The sequence below is a fragment of the Harpia harpyja genome, chromosome Z (assembly GCF_026419915.1).
Source record: "Harpia harpyja isolate bHarHar1 chromosome Z, bHarHar1 primary haplotype, whole genome shotgun sequence".
NCBI lineage: Eukaryota > Metazoa > Chordata > Aves > Accipitriformes > Accipitridae > Harpia > Harpia harpyja.
The window spans coordinates 84,284,266-84,311,570 of NC_068969.1; the positions used below are offsets into that span (position 1 = coordinate 84,284,266).

Genomic DNA, 27,305 nt, shown 5'->3' on the forward strand with positions numbered 1-27,305 from the left:
CCACAGTTTGGGGTTTTTTTTCCTAATTTTTCTGAGTTCCGTGCAGGCTCTTATTTTTAGAAAAAATATGAAAAAACATATGTTTAAAATAAGTTCCATGAGTAACCACTGAGTTTTACCAATAATGATACTCAGTGCTTCCCATTCTGTTCTGCACATGCTTTTTCATTATATCACGTGGTCATTAAAATGGAATTTTCCTTGCTACTTTGTTTATGTTACAGTCAGAATACTGACAAAACGCAATATGATTTCAAGTTTTAATTATTTCAAGTTTTCCATCCTTGTCATTACAGTATGAGTTTGAATTTTGGAGAACAAGGATGTTTTGGATTTTAATGCAAATATAATCAAAGCAAGATTGAAAGAAACTTAAATCAAGAGACCATCTTTCCTTTGGTTCTATGATATATGATTGTTAGAGTGAACCTGTGTTCTTCACAGCCTAGTTTATTTCCAAGGCATTTATATTTACTCCAGATTATTCCTGCTGCATCGTTACTGCTTTAACAATAATAAAATCAGGGAAATGCCCAAATGTATTAAAATTTATCTGTCTGTTGTCAGAAAGATATGCTGAGATCTATTACCAATTTTATTACTGTTTTAATATTTTCAATATAAATTATTACAATTAATTATAAGTATTATTACTTTAATATTAATATTTTAGAAGATATCAATAAAACAATTTTAGAAAGTTGAATGAGCAGCCTTTTGGATTTTACAGGTAATTATATTGCTTCATGCTCTCTGTATTCAATGCGTCCTTTCTAAATGTAGAAATATTTTGCAATTTCATCTTTAATTCTTATAAAGGACTTCTTAAGTTGTTTGATATTTGTGCCAGTTTAGATCTAGGAATGAATTTCTACTTCTTATGGAACTGCATTGTCCAAGATCTGTTATCTGAATAATGACCTAAACAGAATGAAAAAGAGGTATAGAACTTTCGCTACCATTCCAGACATTTCAAATGAGACTTATCTCTCATTATTTTTACAAGTGGTAGTAACACCTATTTCTTACAATACCTTCCACTGATAAAGTTAAAATTAAGAAAGTTTTTCCTCTTCGCAATTAGAAAAAGAATATTTATATGACTTTAGGTCACTTGCATGGTTTTGGAGGCTTTTCCTGGTTTGGTTGCAAAGGGTATAGGTATTAAGAAAGGGAACATGTCTGAACAGTTTTTCACAGGCTAGGGAACCTATGTGCTTTTACATTCATCTGTAGGAAGGAGCATACAAAAAATTAGGAAGGATGATAAGCATTAAATGAGCTGGGAGTAGAGCCATTATCCAATGGAGGTATCAGCATTCCTGCGCAACATATTTAATAATTATCCTAAAAAGTCTAATGTAATACGATAAGGTGCATATTTATTTAGTTCTTTTTTATATAATAAATATAGATAAATAATAAATTTATTTAGTTATTTGTTATATATAAAATATATAATGCGTATGTAATAAATGTGTATCTTAAATGTGTTTATTATGTATATAAAATAAATGATGTGTACACCTTACAGTTTTCCAATAGCATTTTTAGGATAATTGTTAAATATAATGTAAGTAAACATATATGTTTCTGTACACATCATTTCCATTGCTTGTATATCCCATCTGCTGTCATGTCACAGTCTGCTGATAAAAATTCAACCATTTAGGTTCTTTGGAACAAGAACATAGTAGGAGCACTCTGGAGAATCCTCCAGAAAGAACTGCTAACAAAAGCAGGCACAATGGGTAAGAGGTAATATTTGCCAGATTCAGTCCACTGTAATTTCCTTGTTTGAAAAACATGTAATGTATCCTTTAAATTTAGCTTTATGTCTGCTTTTTTCATCGTGTCAGGTTTGGGCAGTGTGTATTGTAAACTGCAGATAATTTCTCTGAGACAGAGTGAGCAGTGCTAGCAGGGCAATCTGCATTGTGGCCTGTCATTCACACTTCAAGTAAGTTGAATAATAAACCAGTGATTCTTCTATGACTAAATGATCTAAAAGGTTTTGACCTTGAAACAAGTATCTTTTTCGTAGTTGCTTTTTAATTTCATTCTAATGATTTAAGGAGGTACAAATATAGCTACATATCTATATAAATACATTTATGCAGGTAGATATATCTATGTGCAAAAATACAGCCTCACCACATACATACTCTAGACATCAGAAAAATTCTGATCTAGTGTCTGACTCAAAAGAGACATGCTGAAATCACCTTAAGGAAAAGATAAAGTTGCCTTTTCAGTTCCCAGTTCATTAGAAGAGCTGATTGAATTTGTGTGCCTGCACCATGACAGGAGAAAGCCTTGCTAGTAGATCTATTTTTTTCATATTAAAAGGTCTGCAAGAATGTCAGGGAAAAAAAGCATGAGTCAGTCAAATAGGTTCTGTTGTCAAAAGTCTGACTGATAATTAGTCAGTCTGATAATTCCAGCTTCTTGCAGTATAGATGTGTTTTGTATAGGTGTGGTGAGGACTGAAACCCCATTGCAGAGTGGACATGCAGGTGTTTTCAGGTGGGGGAAATAAGAACTCCCTTACAGATCCATTTTGACGGGAAGTGACTGTAGTGTTTTAGTACTTAGTAGGATGTTGCCATGCCTTTGTCTGCTTAAAGGTGGTGGTTTTTTAATGTGAAGAGCTGCAAACATCGCTCAGGATCTAGGGAACTTGCCTCCTGTGAGGCAGTGGAGGGATCAGTCCATTCACCTCAGCTACTTAAACATTACAGTTTGTTTTCACGTTTACTGGCCTTGCTGTGACTAAGTGGAATATTTGCTATCTTAGATTCAGTTAGGATCAGGGTCTAATATTACGTCTATGATACGGAGTCAGAAAATAATCCCTTTTCAGAAGAGTATTTATGCATGTAGTGTTTGCTCTTGATTTGTTTCATTGCAGATCCAATATGCAGAGCTGTAATTCACTTCACTTCTACCGATTAACTGCAAAGTGATGGCACAGGAGTAGGCACTATTGTATGTGTGTGCAGTTGGATATTGCTGCAGAAAAGTAGCATGCCTGTTCTGTATGCTGATATTCTACCCTCTAACGTAGACATTACTTCCAACATAATTTCACAGTCCTCCGTTCCCTCTTTTCTATGATGTGTTTTTAAATGTACCTAATTTCCAAGGGATTTCATTATTTAAGGCCTCTTGGGTATCACTGTGAGGAAAAGGTAGAACCACTGAGGGTGACAGCAATGATTACATAGTCAGAAGAGTACATAAGAGAAAACAAAATGTGAAGCAGGACAGTGTGTCAGCAGATTATATTTTTTTAACTATACCTCTGTAATAAAACTGTTGTAAGACATTGAAAGTATGATAGAATTGAAGTAATTTAAATAATATTTAAAGAACTGGGAGTGTGAGTAATAATACTGTATACCAACAATTTCTATGTGAGAGTCAGGACTGTAGGAATTACTGTAATCCATTTGATCATGATGTGTTGCTTTAAACTTTCTCTAATGAGTTTGTGAATGAAATTTCACATTTGAAAATTTATTCCAGTGGCAATGCTGTGCAGTGATCTGCATTTCCATTGTACAAATTGATTTTAAGTGTGACGATTGGGTATCAGCATAAGATTTTTTTTTTTCCCCTCAAGGAACTTCAGGAAGCCTTCTCTCTACCTGTTGGGAGAGGATTAGAAAAAAGCAGATAGCAGAACATTTGTTGGAACTCATTTGAGAAAGGCTTGCATTTCAGTTAGCATTTATCTGTTGCTGGATACTAAGTTCAATTCCAAATCAAACGGTTGTTTGGACTATCGAATAGATGTGTTTATTTGAGATCTCAACTGCAGAAATAAAGGCAGGTTTATAGATGAAAATGAACAAATCGTTTACACAAATAATGAACAAATTACACCAATACTTTCCAATACATTCCTGAATCCACAGACAAGACGGTAAGTGAACTCTGTATAGATAAATTCAAGCCGTCCTCCAAAATTCATTGTAAGTTTCAATACTTCAATAAATGATACATCTTCGTCCTAGATCCCAAGCAGTCTCTGGCACAAAGATTAGTGGAAGTTTGGATTGGAAGTTGGGGCTTCCACTACACAATTTCAAATAAAATTGTTTGATGTGGAAATGTCTTTGTGGTAGTACAATAGTTGTGACATGACCAAATTAATGTATCTGGACTTCTTATATTCTGGCCTTTTTAGACATGCTAAAAAGAAAAAAAAAACCCAAACATGAAAAAGAAGAGGTGACTTAGCTAAAATGTAAAAATAGTGAATCGTATTTATTTGATACTTAAAGGAGATGACTTGCAAAAAATAAAAATAATGCTTGAAGCAAATTATTTATTTTTGGTTCCAGAGTCCTTAAAAAATGAAGAGGCAATAGTCGTGTGATATGTGGGGGTAGTCCTGGGTTCCACAATTCTAATAACTAGAAAATGACTTGTGTGATGGAAAATTTCTAATGTAGGCAAAGGTAACAGTGTGCACGCTGTGGACATTGAAAAACATGATAGACTTACCTACAGGTACCCGAACAAGATCACCTTTTTGGATTTTATGTTGTTTTTAAGACACAAAGCATATCTACTTTTTTCTTCCCCTTGTCTTTTAACCAGTGACCTGCATGTATCTGTTTATACAAGCATCTTCAGCCTTGTGCTGGCAGCAGTGATGGATCTATTATGTGATAGAGATTAGGGATGAGGAATTCTGGTTCTGGATATCAAGGGCTTAGAGACTGCTTGGAATATACATCCTTACATTTTTTCACTTAATCCAATCGTTTCTGTTGTTCTAATTTAAAAATAAGTAAGTACATAAATACATAATTCTCCTGTCAATAGTGAACAAACACCTCTAGCACCTGAGGTGAGGAAGCAAACAAACTAACACATCATCTCGACAGCTGAATAAGTTTCTTCAGTAGAAAACCTCTTTTAAAATTGACAGCGTGCTGCAGCATGCAGAGTACAAAGGAAAGGAAATATTTATAGGTTTTTCTCCTGACTTCTGACCCTTGAAATCAAAAGCACTTTCCCCACCCCCTCAGTTGCTGTTAACCCTCAGGAAAAATGAGTCACTTTTCTTGGCAGAAATTGGTTTTAACAACATTAGGATGATGCAGCTGTCTTCATACAGTAACATACATAAGAGAGTCTGAAACATTATCTCAAACTTAGACACACCCCCAAAATTTGCTTGCCCTTTTTACATATGCTGCTAAAGTTATGCAGAAAATCCATATTGTGTAGCTTTCTTTACACTTTTTTTTTCTTTTACACCAAAGAAGGAGAGTTGGAAGGTGTTTTGAAAAAGTTTTCTGTTGACTAACGACAAGGTGCCTAAGTCATTTGCAACTGTATACTTCAAATGAGGCTTTGCAAAATATTGAAAAATTGGTTACAGCTGGCTGCACACCCTGACAGTTGAAAATAAAACTCCCATACTAGTCATAACTAGAAATTCAATTTAGCTTATGCACAGTGAGAGCAACAAAACATAGTTTCTTTCTAAAGAGGTGGCAGTGCAGTCAGAACTTTTACAGCTGCCTTTCATGCACTGATAATTAAAAGAAATCAAAACAAAATCCCTAACTGGAAAATACACACTCCCTTTATAATTACCTATTTCAAAGCTGTAATTGAGCATTTTATTATAAAGATGCTAATCAATCCAGAACAATACTCCTGGGAGAGCACACACGTCCAGAGACATAATGGTTATAATAGAAATGCTGCAGAAACTTTGCCAGGTTATGATTAGTTGCTCAAGCATTTCTGTTGTGAAAAGGAAACTCCCACAAGGTGTATTGCAGTGTTCCATGGAGAACTTCTAGACTCATCTTCTATGCTTTAGAAATATTGAAAAAATAGATGCTTTGTCATTGTTACAAATAAGCAGAATGCCTTCATTTAAAAATAAATAAATAATCTTTCCTGCATCTGGGCAAATTCTTCAGTAAAAGAAATGACTGAATAAAGGAAGCCAAAAGAGGAATTGTCTTTCTAGATTATGCTTTTATTAAAAAAAAAAATAATTCTAAAGTATCATTATTTGCAGCTCCCTGAAAAATTTTCTGTTGAGATTTTATCTCTGTGGGACAGTGCTAACGCTCCAGCAGGAATGGTTGAGTCCTGAGTAACAACTGCCATTTACAGCCCTCTTTCATAGTGTAATGTGCACAGCTTTGGAGTTTCCTCAAAAGATTAGCAGCCACAACATTGTGGCTGTTGAGACAGTGCTTTGTGTGGAATTTGAGTATTTCTCTCAAGTGGGTGGCATGTTTCTGGAGAGGGAGCACAGTAACTTTTACCTGCCTGTGTTTGGGAAGCAGTGTTGCGGTAACACGGAAGGTGAGAGTGCTAATACAGAGAATTCCATAAAATTACACAGCACGTTTCCTCCAAGTATTATAAATAGTTTTATTTCATGTTCTAATGAGAGAATTAATGAAAGCCGAGCCTTTGAAAGTTTTGAAATATTTTAATGGGACTGTCTGAAGACTTAAAGTTACTGTGTACTCTTACAGGATACTGGCTTTTGTGATCACAGCATATGGTATTTTGTACTTTGTTATCTGGTACAAAGCACCAGGGTAAAATTCTAAAATGTTTTTTGATAACCACCTACGTGAACTCTTAATATTTCATTAGTTCTGTCTAGGTAGAAAGAAGGGTGTAGTTGAAGGTTAGGTTCTTTCTTTAGTTTGAATGTCATAGCAGTATGTTTTCAGACTATTTCTTTCCAGGTAGAAATGAAAAAGCAGAAAGAAGTAGTCCTGGAAGTCTTTGCGAATGAGGCATGTGTCTGAAAGGCAGATAGGTTGTCTCTTCTACCTTCTGATACAAATTTGAACTTTACCAATCTGTCCTTTCTGTGGTTGTGTGTGTGTGTTTGTGTGTGCACGTGTGTTATGTTCTTAAACTTTCTTGCTCTGCAGATGTTGTGCTTTGCTGGTCATTAAATGCATTGCTTTGTCTTATATCTGTATTTTTTTATTCCTTCTGATGCTTAGATTATCAAAGACTCTGCAACTCTGAATGACAGAGTGCTCTAATCTAAACCACTATATTTTGTGTTCTCTCAGCTATATTTTTTATAAAAGGTGACAAACATAATTAGGATAATAACCTCCATTTTGTGTCCTATCTTCAGTCCGGTTTCTCTCTTATGCCTTTTGACTGTTCATTTAGAAGACAATGGTGCCTGCAGTGTGATTATTCACCAATATAATCTTTTGTAATATTTTTTTCTCTGATTTATCTTGCTAATTTAAGAAAGAAGATACAGCAATTGCCTCTTTCAAAAACTAAGTCATGTTCTTAACTAGGGAGAGAGGTGATTGAGTATATATGTAAACCAATAGTATGTAGCAAGTTCTTTAGCAGGATGGAACTACTCCAGTATATGGGGAGGAAAACAGTTGTTGCTAAATATGGCATCACCTGTATAATATTGTTGTGGACACACATACCCTGTCCATGTCACAATGTATATATGTTACAGCAATATTTCCATAGCTGTATACAGTACAGTTCAAATTTATTCTTTCTCTTACCCTTAATGAAAATAGCGTTCATTTTGGTGGGTAGCGCATATTCTGGCTTTCTTACTGAGAACTGACCAAAAGAGACTACAAAAGAAGCTGAAGATTACACAATGTCAATATGCAATTGACAATTATGTTAAAAATTACTACCTTGTTGCTAAGGCCAGCATGTTTGGAAGAGAGTAAAGTCACATTTAGTTTTTCTTTAATATCAGCCCAAAAAGACGAGTGCTTGGGAAGCTGTCACAGGACTTAGACTTGAAAAGTACTTGCTGAAATGTTTCCTGAGAAGGATGTAAAACCAGTGAAGAATATATAACATATACAGAATGCATTTTAGTCTATTCTAGCAGCCTATAACAGAGTTGTAAGAGGATGAACCACCGGTCTAACAGGGATTTCTTTTTATTAGCACGTTCTTGTAGCTAAGACATTTGAGTGCCAAGTTCCCTGGACAAAACCATGTGAATGAAAGCTCTGCTTATAGAAGCTGCACCACTTCAAAGCACAGAGAAAATCTTAACCTCAAAAATGAGAAATGACTGCATGTGTACTGATTAATGCTTTGCACAATCTCCAATTGTTAGATTGTTAAAAGAGTAATAGGTTTTATGATGGAAATCTTTTGTTGTTCTCTGTTTGCTTTCACCAAATCAAATGCAAGAGGTCTGTGGGGATATAACCTTTCTGCTTCTCACTCTCCATTTGAAGAGGGTTGAGGTATAGGTTCTATGAAGCACCTGAAGTGCCACTTTAAGTGGCCATTCTAAGCCACTAATTTCTACTAATTACAGATAAAGATACAGTCTTTAAGGCAGTCCGTAAAGAAAAGAGCATTTTGAACCATGCTCTCTGGCCCTGCTGATGATTTTACAATTTTATTTGGTATCAAAACCAGCTTGTCAACATTAGGACATTGGTTTGGTATCTAGAAGTGTACCAAGTGGTACTTTCCTTAATAAGGAAGCTTCCAACAATAAAATATCTGTAGGCTTTTGTTGACTTTTAACTCTTTTTCAGAGTTCATAACATTACTTTTACTTTTTCTTTGAGTGTAATAAAAAGTATAGTGTGTTACAAAGAGATTTTGTAGTTCTCATTTTTTTTCCAAGAGGAATGGTGGACAACTGTGTGCCCTTATGCTGTTTCTTGGTATGGGAAATGCATAGACCTTTTTATTGCTTCAGTAAGTTTTTGTACTTTATTATCAAATCATTTTATAATGCCAACTACTTTTGAAAAATAACCATTTCAGCTCCCCATCTCTTCCTCTAATACGATTGTATTGCCATCAGCAACGTTATAATAAAGTGCAGTCAGGCTAAACTAGCTGCAGCTGGATTACTGTCCTGTGTGTACTGCAAATTCACTGTCTCAGTCAGTCATGCTTCAATCTGATTAGGCAACAAGTATATTGGATAGTACTGAAACAAAACTATAAAGTGAAAAGGAAAAGGAAAAGTCATAAAGGAAGAAATTGCAGAGTAATATAATAGAGAAAAGATGCCTTGCAATGTTGAGATCAGATTTGACCTGTTAGCTCCAGACTTAGAAACATATTTCTAGCTTTATTTTAGTATCTGCAGTACCCAGTATGCTTCAGCCACACCTGATCCTAAAGGTGAGGGCCAACCTGAATGTCTCACAATTTCCATGCTGAAAAAACACAGAAGAGGCAAAATTCTTGTGAAACAGAGGTGGCTCTTTAGATATAAGCAGTGTTAGCAAGCCTGTGTCATGTGCATAGGAGTGGAGGTGTAGGATCATTCTCATTGCTAGGTCATCCAAATACCTAGCTCTGGGAGGAAGCAAGCCACTGAAAGGTGCTGACTCTGACAGTAACTGTGGTCCCAGAATTCAGCTGCTCATCATGCAGTCTAGCTGTTCTCCTTAGGAATGGTGCTTTTCCATAAGACTGCTGGGAGCATCTGCTTGGAAGCTGGCTTTGGAACCCCTTTTCCCAGGAGTGTCTGATAAGTATGTGGTATGTGGCCCAATGGCTTAATGAACATTTTGGTATGTGGCTCACATGCTCATAGGTTTAGCCTAGCCTAAAATGTGGTAGTCGCACAGATCCAGTGTTGTTCAACTAATGCAATAGACAACAGAAGAAGACTTTAACAAACTGTCTGTGGCAAATAGCCTAGTACAAGTGATTTGCTCTTCGCTTTTTGTTCATTTGAGACAAAAGACAAAGGCAAAATTTGGTCTGTAAGTGTTTTTGCATAAAAACAGTCATTGTATTTTTTCTTAAGCTAGACTTCGGAAGTAAAGAATTAATAGAATCATAGAATCATTTAGGTTGGAAAAGACCTTTTTGATCATCAAGTCCAACCGTAAGCCTAACACTGCCAAGTCCACCACTAAATCGGGTACCTAAGCACCACATCTACACATCTTTTAAATACCTCGAGGGATGGTGACTCAACCACTTCTGTGGACAGCCTGTTCCAATGCTTAATAACAGTTCCGGTGAAGAAATTTTCCTATTATGCAATTTAAACCTCCCCTGGCACAATTTGAGCCATTTCATCTTGTCCTATTGCTTGTTACTTGGGAGAAGAGACCAACACACACCTCACTACAACCTCCTGTCAGGTAGTTGTAAAGAGCGATAAGGTCTCCCCTGTGTCTCCTTTTCTCCAGGCTAAACAACCCCAGTTCCCTCAGCCGCTCCTCATAAGACTTGTGCTCTAGACCCTTCACCAGCTTTGTTGCTCTTCTTTGGACACACTCCAGCACCTCAATGTCTTTCTTGTAGTGAGGGGCCCAAAACTGAAAACAGTACTCAAGGTGCAGCCTCACTAGTGCCGAGTACAGGCCTGCTGATAAAAGTTAGATTTGCTATTTTATAGGCTAGTGTTTACCTCTTCTAAATGAAGAAAAATAGATATTCTACAAACCTTATTGTGGATTTCACCCTGTTTCTTTTCTGTGGTTGGAGAAAGAGTATAATAACGCAGATTAGCCATGATATTTATTATAGCTCATTTTCTTTAGCTGCTGCTTTCTTTCCCTCCTTCTCTTTCTTTCTTTCTTTCTGTCTTCCTGTCTTTCTGTCTTTCTTTTTATCTTTTCTTTTCCTTTTCTTTTTTTTTTTTTGAATGAGAGTCAGAGAAGAATTTTCTTTCTTTAGTTTCTCATATGGGCAAAGTCAGAGCTGGCTATTTCAGGGTAACTATAGCTAAGTAATTGACAGGGTTCTTGGGTGACAGGAGTTAAGACTGGGGTACTGGCAGAGTTCATGTTTTTCAGGCAAGAAGTCAGTCTTAGTAGAAGATGTTTCATCACAGAGTTAAGAATGCAGAATGCTCTAGTGAATTGTTTCTGCACCATCAATAAGAAAAGTTCTTATAATCTGCAGAAGTGACTAAGATGGCAGAAGTTTGTAAGCACTGAAATATGTGACAACTTACAAACTGGTATCTTAGTTCATGATTTAGAATGTGAGCGAAGCTGTATAAAGATCAGGCTAGGCAGGGTTTTCTGTGTATTGTTTAAGATTACATGTGAACATCAGTATTTCTGTAAGTAAAAAAATATGAACTTTTTAACAACTTTCTACATGAGAAAAACAACCCTATGATGTGATTTTTAATGTACTTTGCTGTCATTTAATTAAATTATTCAGTAAATTAATTTCATTTATCTATTTATTTCTTCAGTTATTGAAAATCCATTTTCTGTTTTGCATGTTAACAGAAGAATCCTTGCTGAAGTCTAAAATAAATGACAATGTAGAATCAGATTGAATATATTAAGTTGTTTAATATAAGCAAAATTCCACCTACCACTGCAACTCAGAGGTGCTTTTATAGTGTTGTAGGTCAAAGGCCTGCTTGAGATTACAAACTTGCTGTTCCAAGGTGGGTGCTCACTCATGTTGGAATAACTGCAATTGAGAAATTCAGGAATGATAGAGGAGCATTAAGGAGTATTGTTATCTGGGGACTGGTAAGATTAAGCTTTGGAACACTCAACACATCTGTCTTAAATTCCTTAATCATGTGTTTGCATTTTGGCTTTTTTAAGAATAAAACCAGAATGAAGCATGGAACTTCTCCAGCAGGTCAACTATGAAAACTTTTATCATGTTTAATGAATAAAAGAGCAAGCTAAATGTAGAACTTCTGACAGTTTCCCTCATTGCTTTGGAAAATACATTTAATTCCCTTTAAAAGTCCCAGAGGTATTTCTCAATTGATTTTGGTTAAACAGCTTATGAGCATTAATTTTATGCACTTTTTCCCTATTCTTTCTAGTAACAATTCAGCTGTCAGTCAGGTTTTTGCAGCCAAGATTTGTCTATGAAATCTGTTTATTTTCTTCTTTAAGGAGGCATCTTAGTTTATATGCAAAGATGTGAAGTATTGGGACTTCTTCCTTGATTTGGTTCTAGTAATGTTTCAAATTTCTTTTTTGTACCTCTTCACTTGCATATGTATGGTATTAGAAATCTGTGGCTAGGGAATGGATGTAATTTTGGATTGTGGGTGTGATGAATGAAGTGTAGAAACAGCATGTCAACAGAGTCTTCTGTTTCAATCTTTGCCTGCCAGTTGTTCTTAGAGAAACACTGTTTTTTTTTTAAAATGTACAGTGTACCCAGTTGTTTTCCCATAAGTCCTTGTGGCAGACCAAAGATGACCATGAACTAAAATCCTATCTCTGAACAGTTTCAAACTTCAGAGAAGTTGAACAAGAAATACTGTTTGTGCAATAGCTCAAATGAGCTCTCATATATTCATATTGCTGTATTCCAAAATTTTGTAAGTTACTGTTTTTTTTCCATGTGGCTCCCTAGATCTGCTATGACTTCTTCTTTGTCTGTGTTCAGGTCTCTTTTGAGAGCTCTTCCCTGCTGTGCTAAATTTCTGTGTTGCGTTATCAAGCATTTACATGCACGTGCAGGCATGGAAAAGCAAGCAGATAAATAAAATTGTCATTTACTTTTTTTTTCATTGTAAGATTTGCCTCCAGGTAAGCATTTTCTATAACTTTAATTGTCTTGGAGCAGGGACCATCTCCTCCTGTGTACTGTGTTAGCACCTAAAAGATTAGTTTTGGTACTAAAGTAAACAGACTGCACAGAATTAGTTCAGTGTTCAGATGTTTAGTTCACTCAGTTGATCCTTTTGAGGGTAATTGGTATATGTGCCCATGCCTTGGTACTATCATCTGACATGCCCCTGCTGAGGAGAATTCTCTTGTGTCTCTGCATTGAACACTCTGGGGGGCTGGACATCTCCACTTTTACTGATCTTATTGATAGATAAAACTAATCAGAGAAAATCTATCCTCTTACTTACATATCTGCTAATGATAGATACATTACCTACCTTTGGTTTTCACTTATGTATCAAAATTTGTTTGTCTGGGGAAAGAGACCAAAATAGCTGTTGTGGAAGAAATTATTCATAGTTAGCTCTTTCAGAGCTGTTATGAGAGAAATTTTTGATTATTTAATACAGCAGTTACACACTACTTACGGTAAAATAAAACCAGCTTTTATTAAAGCTTTCACAAACAGACTTTTTTTGAATAACTATTGATCTCTCTGTAGCTATAGTGATCAGTTTTCTACCAAGGAGAAGCCCCATCTTTCTTCACTGGTGCAGTGTGGATGCTGTAACAGGGGCTGCTAAGATAGTACCTTACTTTGGATGAATTCTGCAAGACAAATCTTGGCCCTCTGAGGAAGAGGCTAGTATAACCTGGTGCTGCAAATGCTGTTTGTATTTTCACTCTCTCTGGTACCATGCTCCAGATGTAACAAACCATTGTGTCGTGGTTTAACCCCAGCCAGCAACTAAACACCACGCAGCTGCTCACTCACTCCCCCTCACCCAGTGGGACGGGGGAGAAAATCGGGAAAAGAAGCAAAACCCGTGGGTTGAGATAAGAACGGTTTAATAGAACAGAAAAGAAGAAACTAATAATGATAATGATAACACTAATAAAATGACAACAGCAATAATGAAAGGATTGGAATGTACAAATGATGCGCGGTGCAATTGCTCACCACCCGCCGATCGACACCCAGCTAGTCCCCGAGCGGCAAATCCCCGCCCCCACTCCCCAGTTCCTATACTAGATGGGACGTCCCGTGGTATGGAATACCCCGTTGGCCAGTTTGGGTCAGGTGCCCTGGCTGTGTCCTGTGCCAACTTCTTGTGCCCCTCCAGCTTTCTCACTGGCTGGGCATGAGAAGCTGAAAAATCCTTGACTTTAGTCTAAACACTACTGAGCAACAACTGAAAACATCAGTGTTATCCACATTCTTCGCATACTGAACTCAAAACATAGCACTGTACCAGCTACTAGGAAGACAGTTAACTCTATCCCAGCTAAAACCAGGACACATGGTCAGGAGAAAATAGAAAAGGGAAGAAACTACTGCATTTAAGAATTAATAATGCATTAAATGAACATTTTACTTTGGAATTATGAAGGTGGTTTGATTTGGAAGTTAATACTTGGTTGATAATTTAATTTAGTCCTTGTAAGGAATTGCATCTCCATGTTAGTTTTCACAAATAAGCCATGTAGAGACCTACATACCAGATGATTACCAATCTCAGAGTTGGTACAATTGTCAGTAGCAGGGTCCCTGGCTGAAGGTATGGGGTTTTGTAGGTAAAGCTGAGGCAGACTTGTGTGGAGAGCCTTGCTAGCACCTGATTGTCTCTTGGCTTTCTTGTCTCTAGTGTTATCAACCCATCATCTGCATGCCTCCACTAACAGTGTATCTTGAACTTACTTGAAAGGAAAAGGACCCACCTGCCATCTTTCTTCAAATGCTTCTGTTTACTTGACCTGAAATACTAGAAGTTAGCTATGGAGGCATAAGCAGGTGAAGAGACAAAACAATAGGCAAAGGGTCTCCTGGAAACCTTAGTGTGTTTATCAGGTTAGCTAAAGCCATGACACTCAGAAGCAGCAAAGAAAGGAAGCAGAGGCCCTTGGTTTTTATGATCTGAGTGATAATGAATATCAGCTTCATAGAGACAATGAGTGCAGTATTTCTAAGTGCTTGTATGTGCATTTAGAGTGGGAGAATGGAATGGGGTTTTTAATTAAAAAAAACCCACACCTCCTTTTTCTTCTCGATCTTTTCTTTGCCAGGTTTTCTGATCCATCCCTTCATTTGCAGACAGCTTGTAGAGGATAAATACATATACACATACCAGGTTCATGAGATGTTTAAAATGCCCCCTTTTTTCTGAAGCAGATAATAATATTTTTTATGTTAGATACCACATTTAATATTTTGGTGGGAGTGTTTGGAATGTGTGAAAATAATCTCCAGTGCTCCATTAAAAAACAGTTGTGTAAAACAAGCACCTTCGTGGTCACCTTTTTTTTCCTTCCTCTGCTCCTCTTACAAATTATCGGTGTTGTTTCCTCTTCAATTCCTCCTCTGCTAAAGGGAGCAGTTTATGGTTCAGACACAAATCTTAGTACCCATCACATTTCTGCCATTCACCTTCACATATCAGCTAGTGAGTTTGCGTGCCAAAGAAAAGATAAAGTTTTGGCCACAAGTGAGCTGCCTTTGGAGATAGTTGAGGGCTCCCTTGTAGCTCATGCAGTCTAGAAGAAGCAAAATGAAAATCACCTCTTCCTTGAAAGTACATTTCATACATCTCCATCTTTGTGATAGCATTGGAATCATTACGTAGCAGTTGGCTCCAATACGCTTGCACAGATGCAAATTGAGTACAACAGGACTGATGTCTCATGGACTTTGCTGTCATTTGAAATGCTGGCATGAAGATGGTAGTGATGAAAGTGGGGAGCTGGTGCCTTCAGCATTTTGCCCATGAAGATTTCTTAGGTTTGTATTTTTTGATGGCAGTAGCAGATTGAAAAGATTGTTTTACAAAAGAGATTCGTAACAGCCATAGATTTCTAACTGCTGCTCATACCTTTTCTTCCTTGAGTAGATTCTTTGAGCATCGCACTGCATTGTAAAGTGGGCTCTGTAAGGTCCGTGTAGTGGAATGGTAATCAGTATAATTTTTTTCTCTGCCCTTTTGGTTTTTTTCTTCACTGCATGGAAACCACTCGTGCGGTAATGAAAAAGATAGTATCAAACTTGCCAAAGTTTATATGTTGCGGACCCTACAATCAGAAGATTGTAGGTTCAACTCCAGCTAGAGAACCTGGTTGTGAAAGTTCGTCATGTAGATGTTCACGTACCTAAGTTGGGCCACTGAAGAACATCAAAACAACCAACAGGTAGACAAGGCTGCTAAGGTTGAAGTGGCTCAGGTAGATCTGGATTGGCAACATAAGAGTGAATTATTTATGGCTGGGTGGGTCCATGACACCTCAGGCCAACAGGGAAGAGATGCAGTGTTATTCAGTATATCAGTATATCAGTAAATTTCAGTGTTTAGTGACAACGTCAGGCTATTTGGGGATATCTTTAGCATTTCTTATGAGAGGGAAAAATATTTTTATATTCCTTAATTTCTGTTATTGCTCAGGTGTGGTAAATTTGGACAAGAAAAAAACCTGCTTTTTTAAGTCAGGTACTTGAGCTGCAGTGCTCCCAGCATATCATATTCAATTACGCATCATAATAGATGAGACAGATTGAATTGGAATCTCAGCCGTTTATTCAATGCTGGATTTCTGTTCTTCTGTTAGGCATAATTCAGATATGTACAGGAAATCACAACAGGAACTTTAACCTTTGAGAGCTGTTGAACTATGCAGTATGCTAACATTTGATGTCTAGCTTTAAGAACACCTCATGAAGCAGATTTTGCTGTGTTACTCTTGCCAGATGCCAGGGCATCAGCTCCCAGTATGCTGCTTGCAAGTGGACGTTTTATTCTGGATATTGAATCCACTATGATTACCTTCTTGCAACATGACTATTCCAGTGTTATATTATACTTCATTAACAATGACAGCTCTTGTGATTCAGAAGGTACTGTTGAATACAACAAAAGATCCAGGGTGTGACAGATGCTTGATTATGGTAGAAGAGGGTGCTCTGAGAAATATGTTGGGACAGTGCTAACATATACGATACCTTGAATGTTCTGGTATATGCCAGTGCCTGAAGTGAATCATGTTTCCTTTTCTTTCTCCCTTACCCTTTTGTCTTTTAAAATTGTTTTGTATCAAATTGTGAATGCTTAGAAAAAAACAGAAAACCTCTGCCCTATTGTTGCTAACTGTATTTTTCTCTTTTTCTTATCTGTTCCACAGGCTCTGAAAATACTTCATCTGAAATTTCAGACCAGACAGACTCGCAGTGGCTTTTAAGCCAGTGAGAGCAAGGCTGCAAAAGCATGCTGGTGCCAAGCTGTCAGATGATGCACGTAGCCAGGCCAATGGTGGTGCTCCTGTGCTTGCTACTCTATGCTGATGCTGAAAGTAAGCTTACTATTCATTTGTGCTTAGGTCTTGGCCACAATGAACAGTTTTGTTTTCAGCTGGTGGTTACTGAGGGTCTCAGAATGAGTCTCCTTTTGAGTAATTCTTAAAACACTGCGAGGTCCTGTCTAGATCACAGCTAGTAATTTAAAAGGATTATTTATGCAACTTCCTTACTATTTTTCTTCTTAATACCCCTTTTCTTAAGCAACTAATGGCTGCTGCTCAGATGGTGGAGACCATTGCCACAAAGTTACGTAGTCAAAACAAAGACCAACCTTGCTTACCAAACATTGGTCAAATCTCTTAAAGACATCTGTCATTCTTTGACTATTTCTTTCTTAACTTTGTTTAAAAGCAAAAGACACTGCCCCCCAACAATTAATATCCACTCCAATTAAAATTCCAGGCTCTTTGTAACTACCATAACAGCTGTTCTAATGTATTATTTCCGACAGCTGTCACAGAATACAGTATCCAAACAAATCAAGCAGAACTGACAACTTAGTGGCTGGCCTAAATGTGTGACAATTCAGTGAGGAGAGGCACCTATGTTTACTTGTACTGAGGGGAAACTGTTGGATTTTGGTCAATTAGTTTACCTATTAATGGGAAGATAATATCTTCTTTTGAATTAGGAAATCATTAGGTCTGCCTTGTTTACGTGTATTCCTTCTCCCAGCTGTCCTGTGGCTTCTTGCAGAAGTAATGTGCAAATGAGAAAAGCCATTTGCTTTCCATCTGTTGACCTGCAGGTTTATTACAAGCTGACTGTTAACATTCACTTGATTGAGGAATATTTTCCTATCGAATCTTTGTGACTCTGTGCAGATACATCACCAATCAGTAACTTTGTTCCAGCTCTGACTTTCGAAGACTTCTGTGGTTTTTCACACATCTGTGTAAAACAAAGGAGCAGCTGAATTAAGTAGGAACACAGAAGAACAAAAACAGTGTCAGTAAGGTTGGATAAATCAGTTCTCAGTAAATACATATTGAAGAGTTCCTTATCACTCCACTTATCACTTGCACTTGAGGTATACTAAATTACAACAATAAAAGAGATACAAAATCTTTCCACTTCCTTGTGTAATAAGACTTCCTTCTTTTGACTGTAGTTCTATGAAAGTGAAGTAAGTAAACAAAAAAAAGGGATAAAACATACATGTTTTTTGAGTACTGACAGCTGAGATTCTTTGGCCCCTTTCCAGGTAGATAATGACCAGCTGGGATGTTTGTGTCTAAGGTGAAGCCAAGGACATTTTAACACTTTAGCCAGCAAATAATTAATTGGGAAGTGGCCTCATATGTTGGATGTTTCTGCAGTTGTAGTATACCACTTAGTTTAAAAGTAAATTCTGTGCTTAGCAAACAAAGATTTTTAGAAACTGGTATACCTTTTCTGCTTCAGATAATGGAATGTCCAACCTCCTGTAGGCGAGTAGTGAATGATTTTTTGGTTTTGGTAACCCCAATCAGTTATCAATTTGCAAAAAGACAGACAAACCTCAGAAACTCTTTTGTTAGTCTACTTGTGAGAGAAAGGTAGAGTTTCTGTAATCATGTTATGTTAAACAGGAGGTTCCCTCTTTCATCATTTTTCTCTGTGGGGAAGGAGGATAGTTTTTTTGAAGGTTAGCTTGGAGTTTACTTCAAAATTGGCTGGTGCCTGAGTACACTTTTTAAGGGATTTTTCAGATTCAGTTTTCCAAAACTGCTGTATTCCACTTACGATTCTTTTTTATTTTAAACAAAATGAAACAAAATAGAAGTCAGCTATTAACCTTTGCGGGTTAGGGCTAGGAGGACTTTGTGGTGTTGCTAGAATCTATGGAGCGTCACATGCAGAATAAAGGTTGTAAGACGCACAAAGATTATCTTTTTGTGGGAGTTACTCTCAGTGAAACCTGCCTGGACAACAAGATGCAGTCTTAAAAGAAACTAAGAAAGAGTAAAAATGATGTAGTAATAAATATTAATACTAATTAATATTGGATAAGTAGTAATTTCAAAGACAGATTCTTAATAATCATATTCTTTACAGGACTAGTGTACTATCTTGACTGGAGAACAAAGCAAAGGTCTCCTCAAGCTAACAGATTAATTACTTCTTTTCTTCTATTCCTTTTAGACAGTGATTTATACCATACTTTCATATTATGTGATCATTAATAGTTTCATGTGGTTGTATTAGTAGATAATATGTTAGCAGCGCTGTTAATGTAAGTTGGAAACACCCCACCCTAAATACCACTGATCATCTTTCACAAATGTACAAATCAGCTGAGTTTTGTGCTAGAGGAACTCACATAAACTAATCCTTTATGATTTTGTATATTTGTCTATGTAATTAGTAGGTGTTACTAGGCAGAGTTACAAGAATGGAGGGTAGCTAAACAAAGATATATTAGGATATCTTCTTGGAGGGATTTATAATGTTGCAATATCATCCATGGTTATTACTTATTATCTATAGCATCTTCTTATTATTAGCCAATAGGAGAAAGAAAATGACAGTTTAAAAATACTTACAAATAGAAAAATAGGAAGATTTAAAAAAGTTAAAAGATGGGAAAGATTCAACTAAGAAAAAGTTGAGAAATACTGCTAGAATTTTGGAACTAAATTATAATGTAATAGTAATTTCATTAACTATTTTTTTCTTTAAAATAAATAGAAATGCTTTAAGACAAACTCATTTGTGCTATGTGCTAGTCAAGATTTTAGGTCAGAGTCTCTGTTAAGACATTCGAGAATAGAGAATAAGCAGACAATTATGCTGAGAAGTGGTAGACTAGGTATCTCTGGTTTTACTGTTTCTGTATTTTCTTAAGGAGAGAATTGAGCTGGACAGTATAACTTTCTAAGAACAGAAGTGCAGTTTCTCACCTGATCATTTAAAAATACTGTTGACTTGTTAGAATTTTGAAAGCTCTATTTCTGTGGGTCTTCCCTGTTTTTTTGTTGTTAAGAGTTTTTGCCGTCTGGATAGTGGTACTGTGAAATGCAGGAAGTGGGCAAACTCTTACATGTACCAGGTGAATATGAAACGGTCACTTTAAATAGTCAGGCTTTCATCTAATCTGGCTAGCTCTTACTTTATGGGGAAAAGGCTTCTCTTTTGAAGTTACCTTTATTTTCTGCTTACTACTAATAAAAGGTGTGACTGAGAAGTTGTGCGAATGCCCACAATTTGTATAAATTAACATAATCCTTTTTTACAAGGTGCACTTTACAGTTGAAACTGATTTTTCAGCTTCCTACAGCCTTTCCTGCATTCCCTTTATTTCCAAGGAATAATAGAAAGAACTGGATTTGAAAGGAGACAAATCTAATGCAAGATTTTGTTCACTTGCACTGACTTGGTTTAAATTTTAGCTAAAAGGCTGTGATGCACCTAACACAAACGAAAGAGGCTTGTGATAGCTAGATGTCAATGCAATGTCTCCTGTATTCTACTCAGATTTAATGATTTCATTCCTTTTACAATATAGTGCTGAAAACCATGCAGCACATTCCTCTGTCTCTTCACCTATGAGATTAAAGAAAGAGACTATGATTATCAAGGAATTAATATGCACAGGCTTTTAAATTCCATAAATATTTATATATGTATATACAAATGGCATACATTATATGGTATGAAATACATTGTGTGCCATATACGTGTTTATATGGCTCCACATAATACTGCATTAATGCTGTGAGTTGTAAATTAATGTTTTTCTTTTTTATCAATCTAAAAGAGGAGCTCTTTGAGAGTGACAGTAAAATTTTACTTTTCACAATGTACTTTGTTTATTTCAAAGATATGCTGAATTTCCACCGACATTATTTTATAGGCTGGGTGAGAGATAGCACAGGATCAGTGAGCCTTCTGTGTGCAGAGACACAGAAAGATGTGTCTTCTTGCATGATTAGCTCTTCTCCTGGATTTCTTGAGGACTTGAAGAAAAGCTCCTGCTGTGCTGGAATTGGTCTGCCCTCCATTCTTGCAGTTACTGCTCCTGTTTGTACAGCTCTTTGTAAAAGGGTCACAGACCCTACTGTTGTCCAGGGCTCTTGAACTTCTCCACAAACAGTTGGCGGCACTATGTTATTTCCTTTTAGTGGGGAGAGGACACAGAAGGTGACATAAAGGGGACAAAATTTTTGTCTTTTTTTTTCTCTGTCACAGTGGAAAGGACATGCCTTCTTTTTTTATTCATCATTTTTCTGTTGCTAGCACCAAGGTACTACAGAAAAGAAGATATATCCTGACATTACCACTGTATTGTATTCTTTCCAGAGTAATTGCAACTGGATAAGGAACTCACACTTTTCCGATCTCACTATGAAATCACTGTGAGTGGGATCCAAGTAGTAAGCCCGCTTCATGCTTTTGAAGAGGTTCCCAATGGCAGTCCTTAGTACTTCTTTTCTGTTTACATACTACCCTCACAGCTGAGGGAGGGAATGAGACATCTTTGTTTCTCTCCATCATTGTGAAAGACCTGAATGTGTTGGCATGGGCTGATGAACTCTCCTGTGGCCACCTTTCAAAGGGATACACGATGGAAATGCCAAAAAACCTTCCCTGGTGGATTAGATGAGTGCACCATGCCCCTTATGTGTGCAACCAAGATCTGATTCTGTGAATCCAGAAACTAAGTTTAATGCTTGACTGCGCAAAGTAAGCAAAATTGAAAGGTGGCAAAATTACCTTTGCTCTTTTACCTTTTATTGTTAGTAAAATGAAGTGTTACTTGCAAGTATAAGAAGTAAAAAATCTTGATTTTTGTTTTAGTTGCCTCCATTTATATTTAGTATTTGTAGCTTCTATGCACACTGTGAGACGATGTTACAGAATTCACTGAGGAAAGAAGATGTTTGTTTAGCCTTCTTGTTTGTAGAAGGACAATCTGCTAGTTCACAGTGTTTATCATTATCTGCCTTGTTCTCAATGGTGTAGATGGCAACTGTGTTAAGGCAGTACTTGTCTACATCTACTGAAAAATTGGTAATATCACATTGTTTGTCATAAGAAAAGTACTTTTTTTTCATGTTTTCTAAATGAACTGGCAGAATAGTATCTACCTAGAAGCTTTCTGCAGGTTCATCTGTTTGATAACAAGAAGCATACATGTTTCAGAGACTCTTATGTAACAGATTTCTTTTCAAACTATAGAATATGGTATACTATTATCTCTATCTGACCTCTGTAATGATGAGTTGTCAAGTTAATCACTAAGCTCAAAGAAATATGTAAAATATAAAATGCTTTTAAAAAGGTTATTCCTGGTCTTTCCTAGTATCCTAGTTTTTGAAATTCAGGAGTTCAATTTGTATTAATAGAATCAAATAATTTTCTGCAGATATTCTGCATCCTGCTTTTTAGTAGTTAAATTGATTTTCAACACACATCCTGGTCCTTCTCCGCCCTGAGAAAGGCCTGATCATTAGCACTTCCAAATTCTCTGCTGCATTCCAGTAATTTTGTCTGTTTAATTCTTTTGCTTCATTCTTGGTTACACAGCTTCTGCTCTGACATTTTTCTTTTGCTGCTTCTTTTGAGATGCTGTTTTAGAAGAGAAGCCACAATTCTTTCTTCATTCAGTAGAAGTGGTTGCAGCTGACTGTAAAAAGGCAAACAGAAATACTGACCATAAACAATACATTTATTGTAAGTTGCTTGCATTCCCCATTGATTGAAATATGAATAATGTTTAGTTCATTCTCTGGCTCCTGAGGCTTATATGTCAGTTAGCATCATGCTGTCTTACAGAAAAGTCTTCATGATCTTCTCTAGACCAGGATCAGGAAGGGCTAAAACTTAGTGCTGACAGGACAGTGATTACTTTCAACAAATGTTGGGGTGATTGAGACAAATTCTTGTTTAAATAGGATCTAAAGATGGTAGTTTAGTATTGGTGAAATCAGAAACATAAGATGGCTATTTTCCCTCTTTTTTCTTGTTCCGTTTGCTTCCTTAATTTTGTTTTTTAAAGAACACCTGCTTTTTTCCCCTGCTAGTACCATTCTTCCCCTTTCAAATTTTTCAATGTTCTTCAACAAGCTGAAACACATTCATGCAGTCCACATCAAGATTTTTTTTCTAAGCACTTGTCTACAACACTAATCTAACCTAAATAGATCTTCCAAAGCAATTATCTTATAGAAAGTAATTATCTTACAGTAACTCTTGCAACTAGGCATACATGGTTTACACTAAAAAAAAACCCCTATTGCAGAATAGGTTTGTAAGGACTATATGCAGGCAAGCCCAACATAGAAATGATTTACTTTTTTGTATGTGTGCCTTTGGTAACTAGGACTAAATTTCTGTCATATTAGATTTAGATTTAAACTCTGACATCTTTAAAGAGATTATTTCAATTACTGCTTTCAATTACGGGCAGTAGCAAGAACTGTAAAATCCAAAGATAAAATCTTTGTATTCTTTATTGGTAATTTTTTCAGTGTTATCTATCTTGATATCTTAGTGCTGATAGCATCCATTTTGTGTAAGATATAGCCCCTTTGTTTACATTGCTCTTTCTTTTAATAATGGTGATGTATGCAAGAGAGTTTAAACATGGACTGCCTTTTCTGAAAAAAATAGCTTTCAATTTTGTTTTATATTCTTTTTTCAGGAATTTTTATATTCTCTCTACAGTTCGACCCTAGGATATTTTCCAGCTGATTTTATAAAAATTGGTATATAGTATTGCGAGAGTAATTTTACATTGCACTTGTTAAATATGATGTTAAAATATGTCAAGTTAATCAACCATCAGTTCTCAAAAGTTTTAGTCTTAGAGAAAAGTGGGACAGCTAGTTATACCAAACCATTCTAGATGTATTCATTTTGCTCTGCAGCAAAGTGAAGGCTTTAGAATATATGTGATAGTTGAGATGGAGAATCAGGGGAAGTGAAAACATTATGTGATCATTCCAAACACACTGACTTAGTCACAGAAATTACAGATAATATGGCTGTTTGCATAAACCAGAATTTATCCAAACCTTATTTTTCAAATCCTTACATTAAAGCAAATTTGAATATTTTAATTCCAAGAGTGGCCATAATTACCACCATATCTGTTTAACTTGCTTTAAATTATCAAGTATTAACAGCAAAATTGAGAGCTGCTTGAGGAATATAGTTTTCCAATTCACATAATATTTAAGAAGGTGTTTGGGTTATCTCTAAATCTGTACATGACAAAACATTTTAAAATTTCGTATGAACAAAAGATATGTATTTTGTAAAGTGTGAATTAAAAAATTAGAATTAATTGTAGTTTACCAGGGCTTTGAACTATAGAATAAACTGAAGAACAACTGGAGGATGGTTCTCCTGAACATTTTTGTAAGTTTATCTCTGCAACTTTGAGGATTGCTTCCATGTCTGTTTCACAGCTGCTGTTAATTTAGGTAGTTGCAAGCCCCTACCTCCCAAAAGCAGAGCACTGAAACAGAGCTGAGTCACAAGCTCTGGAGTCTTGAGAAGCCTTTAAGCCCTGGCAACATTGCCTCTGGCTGACTATAGAGGCAGTGAAGTCTCTCCAAGTATGAAAGCCCTACATCTTTTGGATTTCCTGGAGCGTATGTAAAACTAGAGTCCTGAAATCCAGGGTCTCCAGTATTCCCAGACACCAAGAAACCTAGATAAGGGAGCTGTATTTTAATGGCCCAACAGAGTTGGACAAAACCACATTATTTAGATTAATGTCAACTGTTAACAGAAAGTGTTTCTGGAGAAACTTCAGTATGGGTAACTATCTCACTGTATGCAATTCCCTGCAGCATTAGTAATGACCACTGGCAGATAAAGGAATGTGGGTCATTAATATTCTCTTGTCAGAACTGGCAGGGAATTTCAACGTGTCTGTGTTTGCTAGATTGCTTAAGAACATGTCTGCATACTTTAAACATTTACTAAAAGTACGTATCATAGTCTTAATATAGGAGCAATTCTTAGGGGAAAAAGAAAGGAGAAAGAACAATATAGAAATTTTAGATTTTTTTAAGTTATATTCACACAGTACAACAACTGCTGTGGTGGTTTACAATATTTTCACTCCTTATCTGAGTTTTAACCCTCAGTGGCTGAAATGGAGATAAAATCTTGAGTAGCAGCATCTGTTGCAGCAGTGAACTTCTGACAACAGCTTTAGCAAATTATAAAAACCTGAAAATACACAGGAAGATCACCATTCACTTTTGTTTCCACCCTACCTTTCAGGAAACGACCTTCTCCCAAAATTACTGATGTATAGGATCTTTCTATCTTTAATAGTGTCTGCTTGAAGCTGTATTTATTCAAAACAGTTAGGCAAATAATTTTTAATTTAATCCTTTCAAAGTTTTGAGAATATGTACAATTTTTTATGAATTTTTGGTGGTGCAAACTAAATTAATTTGACTGCTTCCTTCTGCTAAAGGTAGCAATGTGAAGAATATAGTTACATCTTGACTTTAAATTGCTATAGAAGAGGTTTAAACATAAAGTTGTGTATAAATTGCTACTGTGGCTTTCACTGAATTATACAAGACTGTAATGTACATGTTAAGAGAAAAATGAGTGCAAATTTATAATATCAGTTGATGAGTAAAGAGTTCATGTATAATTGAAGAGAATATACTGACAAAAGACAATTCAAACTTGAAATTACTCATACAATGTGAATGCAGATATGTGGCAAACGATCATTCCAGTTTACAAGAAATTCTGGGGCATGATTGTAAACAGCACTTTGGACATGGTCTTCCTGTGCAAAGTTATAGCAGATAACTGAATTTCACAATGCATACCACATTTTCAAGTTCCTTGCTAAAAAGAAATTTTGAGAGCCTTTTCCCTGTAAGGCTGTTGTTCAGGAAGAGACTTCCATAGAAGTTTAAAATTAATTCTATTGGTATATAAATTCTTCAACCAAGTGTGTCTGTGAAACTTAACTGGATAGAGTGTTTGTGCTTAAGAAGGTAATTTTTAAATTACTGTGTATTTTTCAAGCTCTCTGTGCTTTCCCCTTCAGTAGCAGCGTATGGACGGAAGGTTGGCTCCACTACTATTGATTTTTCTTTTTTGGAACATGCAAATTTGAAGAAGGAGGAAGAACAACAAGGGAAAGTGATATTAAATTTATTTTGGCAGTGAGGGTTAATTATATATGGGCATTTCCAGGAGAGTTCCACCTGGGTCATTTTTTTCCTCCAAGAATTTTACATATGCTTTAGAAAAATCTATAACTGTTGAGAACATTGGCAGGTGATATCTGCATTGGAGAGAGAAATAGTCATTTGGTCTCATGTTCTAGTGAAACAGCACACATTTTAACTGCAACAAATGCAAGGCCAAACAGCTAAAAATGAAAAATACAGTCCAGAATAAGAGTAGTATCTTTAAATGTAATGATTTTGAAAATAAACTGAAAGTTTATTGTGTTAAGATGAGGCAGTAGTGTCTAACATCTTTTGATTGAAAAGCAAGGGTAGAATGAATGGGAGTAGAAAGGCAAATTAACCCTGCATATATAGGCCTAGTGAGGCTAACAATGCAGTGCAAATCTAGTCTTGGTTTCTCATTCTAAAAAGTGTGTTGACAAACTGGACAAAGTGCAGGGAAGAGGAAAACATAGATTTGAACTGGGAAAATGCTTTATCAACTTTGGTAATAAGTTAATTTTGTTTGTAAAAAAGATTACTGAAGGCTTATTTCAGCTGATGTATACAGATTTTCTTGTAGAGAAGATAGAAATTGCAATAGAGAATTTTGCTTAATCAGTTCGAGGAGAATTTAACAATAATCTAGTAGCTAATTCTGAACAATTACATTGTAACTATTGGAACAGACTGCTTAAATGGCAGTTTGCTACTATATATCTGAATATTCTCGGGTTAAGATTTGATGCATTTTATAAACACTAAACAAGATGCTAGACTCAGTATAAAAGTGACAAGGAGAATCCATCTGTCTTTTTTTAATGTAAAAGACAGAACTAGTTTTAAATCTATGAATAATTCTACCTGAGGAAATAAAAGAAAGGAGGAGATGATTGGATACGGTACAAATCTTAGTGCACCCACATCTTGAATACAGTCTGATATACATATCTCAAGAAGAAACAACCGAGTTAGGTAAAGTGCAGACAGTGGCAGCGAAAATGGTCCAGAGGATGGAAAGCTGCCATGTGAGAAGAGACTGCAAAGGCTGAGACTCCTCCATTTTCAAGAAGAGATGGCAGAGATGAGTGTGGGGATTATGGCTGAGGTCTGCAAAATTATGGGGGTAGCGGATAAAGTGAGAGCAGAATGGATATCCACCAACCCCATAATAATAGAACTGTGGTGTTTGAGGAAGTTAGTAGAAGATTGATTAAAAGCAGA

At 36.2% G+C, this 27,305-nt stretch overlaps 1 protein-coding gene across 5 annotated transcripts in view; it reads left to right on the top strand.

Moving 5' to 3' along the window:
• The window catches only part of PTPRD (protein tyrosine phosphatase receptor type D), a 1,297,083-nt gene that overhangs the window by 987,487 nt on the left and 282,291 nt on the right, over window positions 1-27,305 (top strand). For all 5 annotated transcript variants that reach the window (XM_052775887.1, XM_052775885.1, XM_052775888.1 and 2 more), the window contains one exon: window positions 16,767-16,934. In XM_052775887.1, coding sequence (XP_052631847.1) covers window positions 16,850-16,934 — 85 coding nt within the window. In that variant the 5' untranslated portion in view covers window positions 16,767-16,849. The remainder of the gene's footprint in view (window positions 1-16,766; window positions 16,935-27,305) is intronic.